Source organism: Ostrinia nubilalis, chromosome Z, assembly GCF_963855985.1.
Source record: "Ostrinia nubilalis chromosome Z, ilOstNubi1.1, whole genome shotgun sequence".
In the NCBI taxonomy this organism is placed as follows: domain Eukaryota; kingdom Metazoa; phylum Arthropoda; class Insecta; order Lepidoptera; family Crambidae; genus Ostrinia; species Ostrinia nubilalis.
In genome coordinates, this window is record NC_087119.1 from 24403198 (window position 1) to 24416649 (window position 13452).

At 44.0% G+C, this 13452-nt stretch overlaps 1 protein-coding gene across 1 annotated transcript; it reads right to left on the reverse strand.

Annotated features, from left to right (window-relative positions):
- Window positions 1–762: 762 nt before the first annotated feature.
- On the reverse strand, window positions 763–13305 carry LOC135086988 (uncharacterized). The gene is made up of 7 exons (XM_063981839.1): window positions 12360–13305; window positions 12010–12258; window positions 7024–7369; window positions 6279–6967; window positions 5790–6247; window positions 4797–4995; window positions 763–2837 (listed from the first exon to the last, which is right to left on the reverse strand). The coding sequence occupies exons 1-6, from the start codon at window positions 13057–13059 to the stop codon at window positions 4804–4806; spliced, it is 2634 nt and encodes an 877-aa protein (XP_063837909.1). The 5' UTR covers window positions 13060–13305; the 3' UTR covers window positions 763–2837; window positions 4797–4803.
- Between the last annotated feature and the right edge of the window lie 147 nt (window positions 13306–13452).

Below are 13452 nucleotides of genomic sequence, written 5' to 3' on the forward strand. Positions count from 1 at the left end.
ATTTATTCCTAACGTTCGATTTATTGTGGCCAAAAGAAGGAGTGCGCTGCCCGCTCGTTGCCCGCTCCCTCGCCGCTGCCCGCTCGTTGCCCGCTGCCGCCCCGCTGCCACGCCGCTGTTTTCGAGAACCGGTCTATTTGATTTTACGCATAAGATCCTGCCGCTCCCGCGCCGCCGCCGCCGCCGCCCCGCTGCCCGCTAAGTTCGAGGCTGAGGCCTTAAAGCACTAAAATCTTTAGTAGGAATTATTTCCGATTTAATTCATTTTTGTGTTTAATTCTACTGGCCTAGTATTGTAAGCATTGATAGTTATCATTTGTGTTTATGCTGATGCATAATTGATGCAATTATGCTTGTTATGTTCTTTATTTCTGATTAGTTATATTTTTTTGTCCCTTACTCTATGTGTATCAGTTAAACGACGCCAAATGTTGGTCTCGAAGCGCTGGTAGGGTAAAAAGATTATGAGACATGTAGAGGCTCCTTAAGAGCAAAATGACGATTTGTAAGAACCATTTATTAGTCTAAACAAATAAAGAAATTTTGACTTTAACTTTGAAAACCTAATAGTTTCATGAATTTTCCTATTTTAAAAATGACAATATAAAAAACATTTATAACTAAAATGTTTACGTAAGCATAGGGGGAGGGGGTAAGTGCTTTGCTTACTTTTGATGACAAGGGGGGCGGGGGGGGGTAAAAAATGGTAAGAAATCTGCTTACGTAATACTTGAACGGCCCCTCAGATGAGAATCTGTCCGACTTTTTTTATAGGTCCATGGAAGGTAGATTAACATGACAAAAGGTAGTTAAAAGAGATTTGACAAAAAAGCCTTACCCGACTATTTAACTGTATTTTCTAAGTATTGTATAATAAATCTGAAAATTGTCTGGACGACACGCGGCCGGCGATCGCATTGTAAACCAAAGGATCGCCACATGTAGGTATTAATATTTTACGGGATGTCCGATAGAGACCGTGACAAGCTAAAGGAGAAAATTGACTAATGTATGACCATCTTAGCCAAAAAATGACTAGTAAAAGTATCACCATTTCAGAGATACAGAAAGAAACAATATTTAGTTTAAAATACACAGTTCATAATATACAGAAAATGTGCACGAATCGAGTACTTTCTGAACTAAAATGGCTCCCACTGACTCTTTTTTCAAATTTTCAATATCTGCTTATTTGTACACACAGCTGCAAGATATAAAAGAAACTGTGAAACTTTTACTAAGGCATTTGTATTTGTAGCGCTGAAAAGGTTAATGTCTCGTAGAAGGTCATGTTAGTCAAGGTAGTCTATCTTCTCCCTAAGTTTGGAACGCTCTTTATGGGACACCCTGTATTTCTGTCAGTATCTTTATTCGTAATTTTGGTGCATCATACCGTTCTTATAATAATAATATGCATATCGCTATCACATATTATCGTAAATCCACGAACTGTCCAATCATAACGAATAAACCATACACACACTCAACAAGAAAATATTGATTATATTAAATACATAATTACTTATAAAGACAGATTTTATTCGTGCAATAGTTAAATATCGCCTTTACAATGGCTAGAAGAATACAATAGTGCACCTTTTACCTATTGGTCACTGTTCACTCCTGCGCCACAAGCAAATGACGTCAGTAACTAATTCTCATCTCATTTCGCTCATTTATTGGATAAAATGTTGTGCATTATAAAGGTTTTTCGCATTAACAATCCTAGTCTCACTTGAGTGTGCATTCTTAATTAATATTTGGAATTACACATGATAGAGCTAAAGTGACCCAGTTTGTAAAATTAACTGCTTGACTATTTATGATCGTACGATGTTTTAAATTATGCACCATGTGCTAATCTATAACATACAAACTTGTGATTTCTAATTACATCATTAGAGAGATCAAAAGATCGATCAGTACACTTTCAAGGATTTTTTAATTTATTTATTGACATATCAGTATGATAATGAAATTACTGAAATTACTAAGGTGAGGTCGATTTGAGGACACAAATCACGAATCAATAGTTTATTTGGCAAATGTTACACATTCAAAAAATGCTTCCTTTACTCGACCTCACTTCAAACGAAAATGTCTTAAATACAAAACACGTCATGTTAACAGTAATTTATCTCAGATCTTATTTTATTTATCTGAGTTTTGAAAACATAAGAGCTTTGTGCTAGGCCGGAATAGTCCGAACTTTGTTTGCGGTGAGCTGTATGTTATTTATTTGATACATACACGCGCGTTGGCCGGCGAATAACATGTAAATGTAAACGCTTGTCATATCATCATTGGGACACACGTTACAGCCTTCCATATGGCAATTGCTGTATCTTAAATCTTGTGTTTGGGCTGGTGTTTCAAAACCAGAAAAGTGCTGAATGCATTACAAAGCCAAGATATTCCATAACAAGTGACTGGTGAACATATTAAAAACAACCATAATGAGCCACAAAGTACAATAAATTAACCAATCATTATAAATACAAAACAAACTTGACCCAATTCGCAAACAATAAAATAACTAACATAGAAAATTGTTGAAGCTTAAAATTACCCAAAAAATATGCTTTCGCCCACCACATTCGCTGTTAGAAAATATTTTAAAAACGCAAAGCTTAATAAACACTGTCCTGGTTTTGAATAACTGGCTTATTAGCATGTGCCAGCCCAAACAGACGGTTTATCCAAGTTTCATAACAAATACAGGACTTACTCGAGCCCATGCTAACAGTAATGCGACGACTCCCGACTTTACTCGTTTAACTTCTCTGCCATGCTGCTGTCGCCTTCAGTTTCCTCCACTATTTGCACGGCAGGAAGAACTGGAATAGAGAAAAATAATTTTAAAAACATATTTAATGGAAACAGCTACGATGAGAAACGAGGTCTTATCCAGTGGGCGAGGCATATAGTTAAATAAATAAATAAATATCCTTGGACATTTTACACTGCGCTTCTAGTCCCAAACTAAGCAAAGCTTGTACTATGGGTACTAGACAACGGAATACGGATATAAACATACTTAAATACTTTTTTTTTGTAAATACATACTTATTAAACATAGAAAACACCCAGTCCAATACAAACAAATATGTTCATGCACACAAATGTTGGTACTGTGCGGGAATCGAACCCGCTACCACCGGAATAGTAGTTCGTTTCGAACCACTACACCAAACGGCCGACAAAGTTCAGTTCAGTTCGTAGTCATATCCATTTCAGCCAAAAGATGTCCACTACTGAACATATCCCCGGTTATGCACCGCCTTTCTGCAACCTTTATGAGGTCATCTGTCCACCGTGTCTTATGCAGCGTGGCGTGACGTGGTCTCCGTTACAGAACCGTGCTGCCGCATCGGCCGTCAAAAAGGTTCTGCCACTTCTGTTATTAATTAGAACTGTGCTTTTACAGTCGCTTACGACTTTAATTCGTTTACTCTGACAGAGAACTACACTGCTCAATCAGTCTGTACCTGTGGGCACAGAATAATAATATTGTAATAGTTACAGAAAGTTTTCTTCGCGAAAGTAATTTAGCTTGTCTCTAGAGTCAAGCACCATTTCGTTTTCATACGTCAGTGATCGGGAAGCTTCGCAATCTACTCACGTCTGATATACCGTAGTGTCTCAAGACAAGTCTTTGGCCAGTGTGTGTTGCCAGTGATGGTATATGGATCTGAAACGTGATCGCTTACTATGGGTCTACTTATAAGAAGGCTCAAGGTCAACCAAAGGGTGATGGAGCAGGAGCGGATGCTATGCTCAGAGTTTCGAATCAGAAATGAGGAGATCCGCAAGAGAACCAAAGTGACCGACAAAGCTCGCAGAATTGCTAAATTAAAGCGGCAGAAAAGTTCTCCAGTGGCGACCACGTGGTGGGCAGGTCTCCCACTAGGTGGACAGACTATCTGGTGAAGGTCACGGGAAGAACCAGGATGCGAGCAGTGCAGGACCGGTCGTTATGGAAATCCTTGGCCTCCCCTTTGTATAGCAGTGGACGTCATTTGGCTGAAAAGACGTCAGTGATAGCACAGAATAATAATAAGTACTACGTACAGAAGTTTTACTTCGCGAAGGTATTTAAAAAAATGTATGCTCAATGTCATTAACAATATGGTGTAATTTAGCTTGTCTCAAGAGTCAAGCAAGTTTGTCAGAAGTTTTGTTGACAAACGTCAGTGATCGGTACTGCGCCGAAGCTATAGGGCTGACTTCGGTAAAATGATGTGACGTGAGGTGCCAATCTGCAGAAAATGGCGGAGGAAATACATGATTTAGCATGAATTATCATGAATAATATTAACTACTTATTTACCTCTCAGTGTCTTGAGGCAACTTAAAAAAGTACATTCTGTGTTTTTATTATTATTTAGGCAGTTAAATACTGCACAGTATTTAGTACACCATTTTCTTTATTTTTTTCCATCATACACAAGAATACGCGTGCGTGAGTCAATGTTCGCTCGTATGTGAGGCCTTGTCGAATAGTACTCTTGTAGGGGGCAATCGTGCGTGTTTTGTTTTCGATGTAAACTCGCGGAGATGAACAGGCCTGGTGATAGGTACTGTGCTGATGCAATAGGGTTGACGCGTATTTTTTCTTCTTTCCATAGTGATTTTTTTTTTACAATGGGTAAAAAATACGCGCTTACGTCACTCAGTACTCGCTCGTGAATCCTTTGTGGATTATGCGCGTCCGCGTGTGCGCAGCGTTTTGTTTTTGTTGCCTACTCGGGGAGATGAACAGGCCTGCTGTGGGTAAAGTTAGAGCTAGCACTGACCCGTATACTATTGATGCTGGCTCTCCACGATGAGCATGATGGACTGGTGCTGCTGCGTGTCGGCGTGGATGGTGGGCACTGTGCGTAGGCACTCGATCTGGTGCGTGGCCCAGTCCTTCTTCTGGCAGTAGGTCGAGCAGTACGGCGTGCGTCGGCACAGCGAACACTCGGCGGACGCCTCGCGGTTGCAGTTCGCGCACTGAAAGGTGACATTTTGGTTTGGTTATAATGGGTATAGTCTGGTCTGCGAGCACGTAGAATTTTGTCCATTGACCCCAAGCTACCCATCCTTATCGCTCACGCGTAATGAGGGCTATCGTTTTAGCGCTCACCAGTTAGCGCCACTGTAGAGTAAGGTCCTGTCACTTGCTAGTAGCGAAGACAGTGGCGCCAACTTGTGAGCGCTAAAGTGGTAGGAGGACTATCGTATTTGCACTCATCAAGATGGCGCCACTGTAGAGTAACGTCCTGTCAATCGCCAGGGGTGCCAACTGTTAAGTATAAAAACGATAGCCCTCATTTGGCGATTATCCCACAGCGCTGCGCTCCGACGCGGTACGCGGGACGACAGATTTAATCATTATATGCAAGTACCTCAGTTTGTATAGAAAACACGCGCGGCACAACACACTGACAACGCGTTTGCGCACAGGATTCGTTATATGTCGCCACGCGGACCGCGGCGGAGGGCGGTGCAGTGTGATAGATAATCGCCTTTGGTTTGGTTATAATGGGTACAAGTTTACAGTGTTTGTTGGCATCTTTAATAGGTGCGATTTGGCCGCACATGGTAAATTGTATGACAACTGCGTCGAAATAAAATTGTCAGTTACCAATAGTTGGCGTGCCATCTAGCAAACGCACGGTAAGCGCGCGGCAAACGTCCGGCACGAAACGTCTAAGTAGAAAGCGCACTTAGTTTGCACGTCCACGCTGGCGGCCAGCAGCGCTCGTGCTCGAGGCACGCACGCACGCTGTGACGTCACACGCTACCTTCTTGGCCTCGGAGTCGTCGACGGTCTGCAGCGACACCTGCTCGGCCTCCACCTGCACGTCCACGCTGGCGGCCAGCAGCGCTCGTGCTCGAGGCGCGCACGCTGTGACGTCACACGCTACCTTCTTGGCCTCGGAGTCGTCGACGGTCTGCAGCGACACCTGCTCGGCCTCCACCTGCACGTCCACGCTGGCGGCCAGCAGCGCTCGTGCTCGAGGCGCGCACGCTGTGACGTCACACGCTACCTTCTTGGCCTCGGAGTCGTCGACGGTCTGCAGCGACACCTGCTCGGCCTCCACCTGCACGTCCACGCTGGCGGCCAGCAGCGCTCGTGCTCGAGGCGCGCACGCTGTGACGTCACACGCTACCTTCTTGGCCTCGGAGTCGTCGACGGTCTGCAGCGACACCTGCTCGGCCTCCACCTGCACGTCCACGCTGGCGGCCAGCAGCGCTCGTGCTCGAGGCACGCACGCACGCTGTGACGTCACACGCTACCTTCTTGGCCTCGGAGTCGTCGACGGTCTGCAGCGACACCTGCTCGGCCTCCACCTGCACGTCCACGCTGGCGGCCAGCAGCGCTCGTGCTCGAGGCGCGCACGCTGTGACGTCACACGCTACCTTCTTGGCCTCGGAGTCGTCGACGGTCTGCAGCGACACCTGCTCGGCCTCCACCTGCACGTCCACGCTGGCGGCCAGCAGCGCTCGTGCTCGAGGCGCGCACGCTGTGACGTCACACGCTACCTTCTTGGCCTCGGAGTCGTCGACGGTCTGCAGCGACACCTGCTCGGCCTCCACCTGCACGTCCACGCTGGCGGCCAGCAGCGCTCGTGCTCGAGGCGCGCACGCTGTGACGTCACACGCTACCTTCTTGGCCTCGGAGTCGTCGACGGTCTGCAGCGACACCTGCTCGGCCTCCACCTGCACGTCCACGCTGGCGGCCAGCAGCGCTCGTGCTCGAGGCGCGCACGCTGTGACGTCACACGCTACCTTCTTGGCCTCGGAGTCGTCGACGGTCTGCAGCGACACCTGCTCGGCCTCCACCTGCACGTCCACGCTGGCGGCCAGCAGCGCTCGTGCTCGAGGCGCGCACGCTGTGACGTCACACGCTACCTTCTTGGCCTCGGAGTCGTCGACGGTCTGCAGCGACACCTGCTCGGCCTCCACCTGCACGTCCACGCTGGCGGCCAGCAGCGCTCGTGCTCGAGGCGCGCACGCTGTGACGTCACACGCTACCTTCTTGGCCTCGGAGTCGTCGACGGTCTGCAGCGACACCTGCTCGGCCTCCACCTGCACGTCCACGCTGGCGGCCAGCAGCGCTCGTGCTCGAGGCGCGCGCACGCTGTGACGTCACACGCTACCTTCTTGGCCTCGGAGTCGTCGACGGTCTGCAGCGACACCTGCTCGGCCTCCACCTGCACGTCCACGCTGGCGGCCAGCAGCGCGGAGGCGCGCTCGTGCTCGAGGCGAGCGTGCACGACGCGCACGTCCTCCGCGCACTGCTTCAGCTCGCCCGCCAGCCGCACCAGCGTCTGTCCGATGTCGTCCAGCCGCTTCATCACGCCGTTGATGTCGGGCAGCGCTGTGGAAAAACAAATATTGATACTTTAGGGCAGTGTTTTTCAACCTTTTTCATGACGCACGAAAAAATATTTCGCGACCCCCCCGACCGCTCGCTTTTATTTATTCATGCATTTTATAATGTTACAAAGATGTTGTAGGGTCCGAATATTTCAATCCATACAACATTTATGCATTTGGATAATTAGATTTCGGATAAATCTATCATTATAACTTTAGTGATTCTTTTACTCAGGTAGTTTACGACCTCTCGCGACCCCCCTACAGAGACTTGGCGACCCCCAAGGGGGTCGCGACCCACAGGTTGAAAAACACTGCTTTAGGACATGTTGGACGTAACGTTGTTCGTGGACCGAGTGAAGAGGCGAACGGTGAAGACTGTCGTTACATTACTGGATATACTCGTAGTAGTTATCTTGTAACAGGATAATTTAGCCATCAGCTTCATCATCATTTCTGCCACAGAGAAGCCACACTGCTGAACATAGGCCTCCCCCAATGATTTCCATATTAAATAGGTTGGTACAGCGCCTTCCAGCTACCTTTATGAGTTCGTAGGTCCACCTTATGGGTGGATATTTTATGTTCTGGACTCAAACCACCATAGATGCGAACAACAGTCCAGAAAGGAAGGACTAAGTTGGTTGTAATGTAAGAATTTTGCAAGTTGCATTATCCGTGCCGATCAAGGAACAGCGACTCACAACAACATGCCACAAACACAATGAGGCTGAAAAAAGTAAGTATCGTTTACATTGTCGAATGATAAAAAGATTGCAGAGGATGTGATTATACAAATGGTTATTATTCACAAGGATTGATGCACGTCCATGTCCAGATCAATCTCATTTGCAAGCCCATGAGTTAACTCCACTGTCCACATACGAGGGAATTTCTTCGAATACAATTTTTTGGGTCATTTTGAATGCACCAATGAATAATTTTCTGAAGAATATAAATATAAACACTTTTATTGTTCTCCACAAAAAACAAGAAAAAAATCTGCGAAACCAAAAGGACAACCGATAGTCACATTATTTTCTACCTATGCCAATATAGAGTTGACTTACAAGTGTACCTAAAACAGGGTCTAGGAAGATTGTTAGACTCGACAAAATAGATTTAATGAAGAGATTCTCAACAATGGTTCGAAATAAGAAGAGGTTCAAGAGGATGCGCAGAGATATTACGCGTGGTGTCAGCCAAGAACTAACTTTACCCCATTTATAAGCAATATTTCGTAAAGCTTAATAATACAACTTTCCATGAATGATCATGGAACAAAAAAGGTTTTTCGTCGGACCTTTCTTTTGAGATATTGATATTATTGGTCTTGTACATCCTGAATTTAAGTTTCCCAAAAGCTCAAAGTAATCTGCAATCTAATAGTAGTAGGGCAAAAAAGAATGAGACATTATACATGCCTCCTGAAGAGCATTTGGCGATTTGTAAGTACCAATTCAGTTAGTCTAAGATATAAATAAAGATAATTTAGATTTTGATTAATACTTGTAATCTTAATGCAAGAATAACATCATAATAGTTTTAAAGGAATCCTAAATATCTATTTATAAATCAAATGCTCCTTCCAGCAGTAACGGGCGCCGCACATGTTATGTACTCCATCATACATGTATATTGTATGTACCAGAGTGCATCTATCGATTTACAGGTAACGCTCAGCTCATCAAGTGTGAAACAAGAGCGTAGCATACAACTAGGTACGTATATCTCTCGCAAAGCATAACTCGTCAATAGGGCGTGGCGCGCAGCGATAGAAATGGCAAAAATAATTCGGCACAAGATTTATGCAAATAATTGTAATCGCTATCTCGCGTAGCAATATTTTTGGCTATAATGTGCTCATTTAACTAGCAATTAGTTCACGTCGATAATGTATGTATAACAAAATTAACAAATAAGCTTAGGCGTACGTTAGATTCATCGTCCGTCGACAATATTTTGATGTTTATTACAGTTTCCCTCATTAGTAGAAAACTGTGTTCATGTATGTGAGTTTTCAGTATCAGAACAGTACAGTATTCATACTATACAGTAGATCCAAAGATAGGTAACTTACCGTTCCTACAATGATTTACGTATTTTGAGGTACTTAGTACCAGTGAGGGTTGTACATTCGCCGTTGTATAAGAGGAAAACGTTGTATTTATTAGGTTTTCCCAACCTTTTAAAGATATTTTTAGGAACATTCAGGATTCAGTCAGGAAAATAAAAAAAAATACGAAAGTTTTTTGCCAATGGTTTCTTTTCTTTCTAACAAGGATAAAAATATCTTGTAGACCAACTAAATATAAAAAGTTGGTTCTATTAATGGTGGCAGTGGCATAGAAGAGCAGGTAAACTATTCGAATGGATCGTTCTTAATTCTGGTAAGTACGTGATACCTAAGTAAGTTAATTGCATAAATGCATAGATCAAAATATTATTCGCTTAAGCCATACGTCAGCTACATAAAAATTAGATTAATTAACAATAACAAGTCGCATTTGAACAAAGGTGGCCATTCGCAAGAGCAATGAAATAAAATGCAATATAAGCACAATGTTTGATGCATTTTCTATCGCGTGGGTTGCGACGGCCGATGTCACAGCCATGGAAGGGTCGCCATTCACAGGTGCCCCAATAAAAACGATGCGAATGTTGGTTAGTTTCTCCAAAGCACGGAAACAGTTTATAAAGTCGACCCGACAATCGGTAGCTGTCATTGATTATAACTAATTTGTAATTACAATTTTGTGAGCCATCTTACGAAAAATAGCTTTCGCTTGGCTACCGCTGAAGACTAAAATCATAAAAGCTTATTTTAATTTATAAATATTATTATAATTATTACGAAATAAAACTCGCATGTCGCAACAGCTGCATGTGGTCATAACATTTGAATTACATTTTCTTAGTCATGCAAAATTCAAATATAATGTTCATGGTGTGGGAGATAACCTGATCAATCGCGTTTCAGCTAGATCCATGGGTCAGAGGTCTAAACCGTCTTCTACGACGAATATACTAGACTTTTATGACAAGAGTTGAATAAATATCAAAACAGCTTTAGAATTAATTTCGTAAAGGCTAGTTATAAACCTAAGAGCTGGTACAACCTATGAACCTAATCACTTAATCACTTACCCAGCCCACCACAAATCCGCACAGGGCCCGCGCAAGAGTCAGGGTCGATAAGAAAGCCTGATTAATCGACATAGAAATAAAGGTGCAATAGTAACTTATAGAACAACAACAACCGAATGATATAAGAGTGTTTGTCAGTCCATTCCAGGTGACAACGATAGATAGAGGTTGAAACGTTTAGTATGTAATTCATGCGCATTTATTAGGTCTTGAGCAATCGGACCTATGTATTAAACAGTGAGCACGTTCATGCGTCAGCCGTCAATTTTCAATCTTAACTTTCAAATAGTATGAATTCGCAATGCAGTGAATAGTGATCGCCCGTATCTCTGCGCCCTGCATTCTCCGTGATAACGCGTTGAGTTAATAATAACGTGTCAAGACATAAGTAAGGCGGGCGAAAGAAAAAACTGCCCTTTATCTAGTAACGAGCTCATACCATTAACACTCTTTGAATCCTGTTTAAATACAAAACTTTCTCTTAGATATAGTCAACTTTATCGGTATTCTTGTTACGTATTGTATTATTTTAATTGTTAGGAAATTTATTTCATTCGTTTCAGCCAATTTACATCCACAGCTGAATAACTTCGAAGCCACGATAGCCAAACGGTGAAGGGGTCGGACTGGCCGACTTGAACCGGAGAACGCGGGTTCGGACTTCGGTCCCCGCTCGACTATTGTGGTGAGCTCACTCGTGATACAAGCATATTTAGCTTAGTACGAGGGGCTAACGGGAGTACTAAAAAAAGTGGGACTATTTCCCCTCTCTCGTTCCCACCGCTGCAACTCCTGTGTAGCGAGGATCTACAGCATTGAACCCGCGACGAAATTAATCAACTGCTGGACAAAGGCCTACTCAATGATTTCCACAACGACCTTCACCAGATCGTCGGCCTGCCGCCCTGAACTCACTACGTCTTCTGGCCCGTGGTCAGCACACGGAAATTATTTATTTTTTAATAACAAGTTGCAATTGCTAAATGGGTGATAAAGCATTTTTTCATCATTGATAAAATCAGTAGAAGTCATGATATTATGTACATAATATGTATGTATGTCCTAACCATCCACATGTCTGACAACCCACATGACCCTTGCTTACAGCCTAACATCCGAAATTCTATGTGGCAACTGAAATAATGGCATGGCACAGATGTCCATCAAACTATTTAGGGACTTCCAGTTGGAATTTTATTCTAGTTACAGCTACTCAATGCTAATGGTCCTCTGAATGAATGCAATGTGCACAGAGGAAAATATCAACCATCATTATCTAACGACACTTACTCCCGTATTCACAAACGATGCTTGCTTAAGTGAAGCAGCAAATCGAATGCACAGAGTTGAATAGAGCTTTGTGATTGGTTCGTGTGTCACCCTGTGCATCCACGTGCACTGTGAGGCTTCATAGTAATGTTCTTAAATACCTCATCTTGAGAAGATGCAGTTGCAAAGTGATTACATATAAATTGAAAACATCGAAATACTTACGAGTGGCGTGATCCAGCTTTGCTGGCTCCTGTGTCTCCAACAAGTGGTATTCGGTGCTGCCATCTAATCCCTCGGTGATTGTCTGCCAGGCTTCCTTCGAATGGCTGTTGCTGCTGGTCTGATGAATATTGTCAACCTCGCTCTCAGTTATACTGCTCTCTTGCTTTACTTTGGGTCTCTTCTCCTCCATTTCCTGTGCAGTTTTCCGCTTTCTTTTGTATGGTGTGAAGAGGCGTATGGGACCCATGGCTGAATAAAGAAAACTTTTAATATTACATAAAATATTAAATTTAAACATGGTAGGTCAGCATTTAAAATAAAAATTAGAAACAACATTGAAGATAACTCACCAGACTGATCATCACAGCAGGCTCCACAGGTGCAGCTTGTAGCATGTGGTGTCAGGATGCCCTCATCAATCAATGTCTGAATACTTCTCCCTCCAAATCTAATAGACCTCTTCCAATCTTTGCTAGAAGCTCTCCCACAGAGAGCTTCAAACTCACTAGGGGTGTACCAAACCATGCCATACTTTATGCACCTCCCCCGGCCACCGGAGCCAAATCTCTGCTTGTGAAGTTCAGCGGATATATTTTTACAGCGGACAGGAAGTACTGGCATGTTAGCAGTCTCGGCCCAGGTTCTAGCACTGACCGTGCGGGTAGCTGGAGAGGTCTGTGTGGGTGCTCCATCCTCTTGAACCGACCCCGCAGGCGAAGTTGGCTTCTGAATCACAATATGCGCCGCCTTGATGTCGTCTGGGACCGGCCCGCCGGATATGAAGCCGTTGTCCACGCACAACATTGGTTTGAAATGCGGCAGGTGATCCGTGGTGATAACGTTGAACGTCGTGCCCGTCGTAACCAGGGTCACCACTCCGGAGTCGGTGGCGAGCCGCGGTGTTTTGATGCCGGTGGCTAGCACCGTCCCGCCGTCAGCGCGCTCGGCATCGTGATCGGGGTGCTCGGCCCCCGCCGTCAGTGGATCGGCTTCGGCAATGTCCGGCATGTCGACGTTGTCCGAACTTCTGTTCTCAGCCATTGCTCTCATACGTCCGCCTGATGATCCCCCTCGCTCTCCTACCGTTTTCACCAACCACTCACATCAAAAATCTACCGATTGTCAAAATGAGCACACATAAAATCACATTGAATGACGTTCAGCCACCATCCGCCATAATTAAATCGAGAGACGAAAAATGAAAACATTTCATTCGCGTACGCTGAGGTTATGGCGGTAAGTTCGAAATTCGAACGTGCCAAAGTAAAGATAGTTTGATATCAATTATAAAATATGAAAACGCCTAATATAAAGATATTGATAAATAATTAAATATAATTATTTAACAAAGGTCGTTTTGTTTTCGCACGCAACCCCACTTTATCCATGAAAATAATTTTCGTAATATTTTTATAAAAAAAAGGAATGGGTAGATAACTGCAC

Bases quoted from the DNA above. Each gene is read 5' to 3' on its own strand.
- LOC135086988 (XM_063981839.1), bottom strand. From the start codon at position 13,059: ATGAGAGCAATGGCTGAGAACAGAAGTTCGGACAACGTCGACATGCCG. The intron at 6,968-7,023 runs GTAGCGTGTGAC...GCTGGCCGCCAG, and splicing joins ACGACTCCGAGGCCAAGAAG to CGTGGACGTGCAGGTGGAGG. The intron at 6,248-6,278 runs GTGACGTCACAG...GCGTGCCTCGAG, and splicing joins CGAGGCCAAGAAGGTAGCGT to CACGAGCGCTGCTGGCCGCC.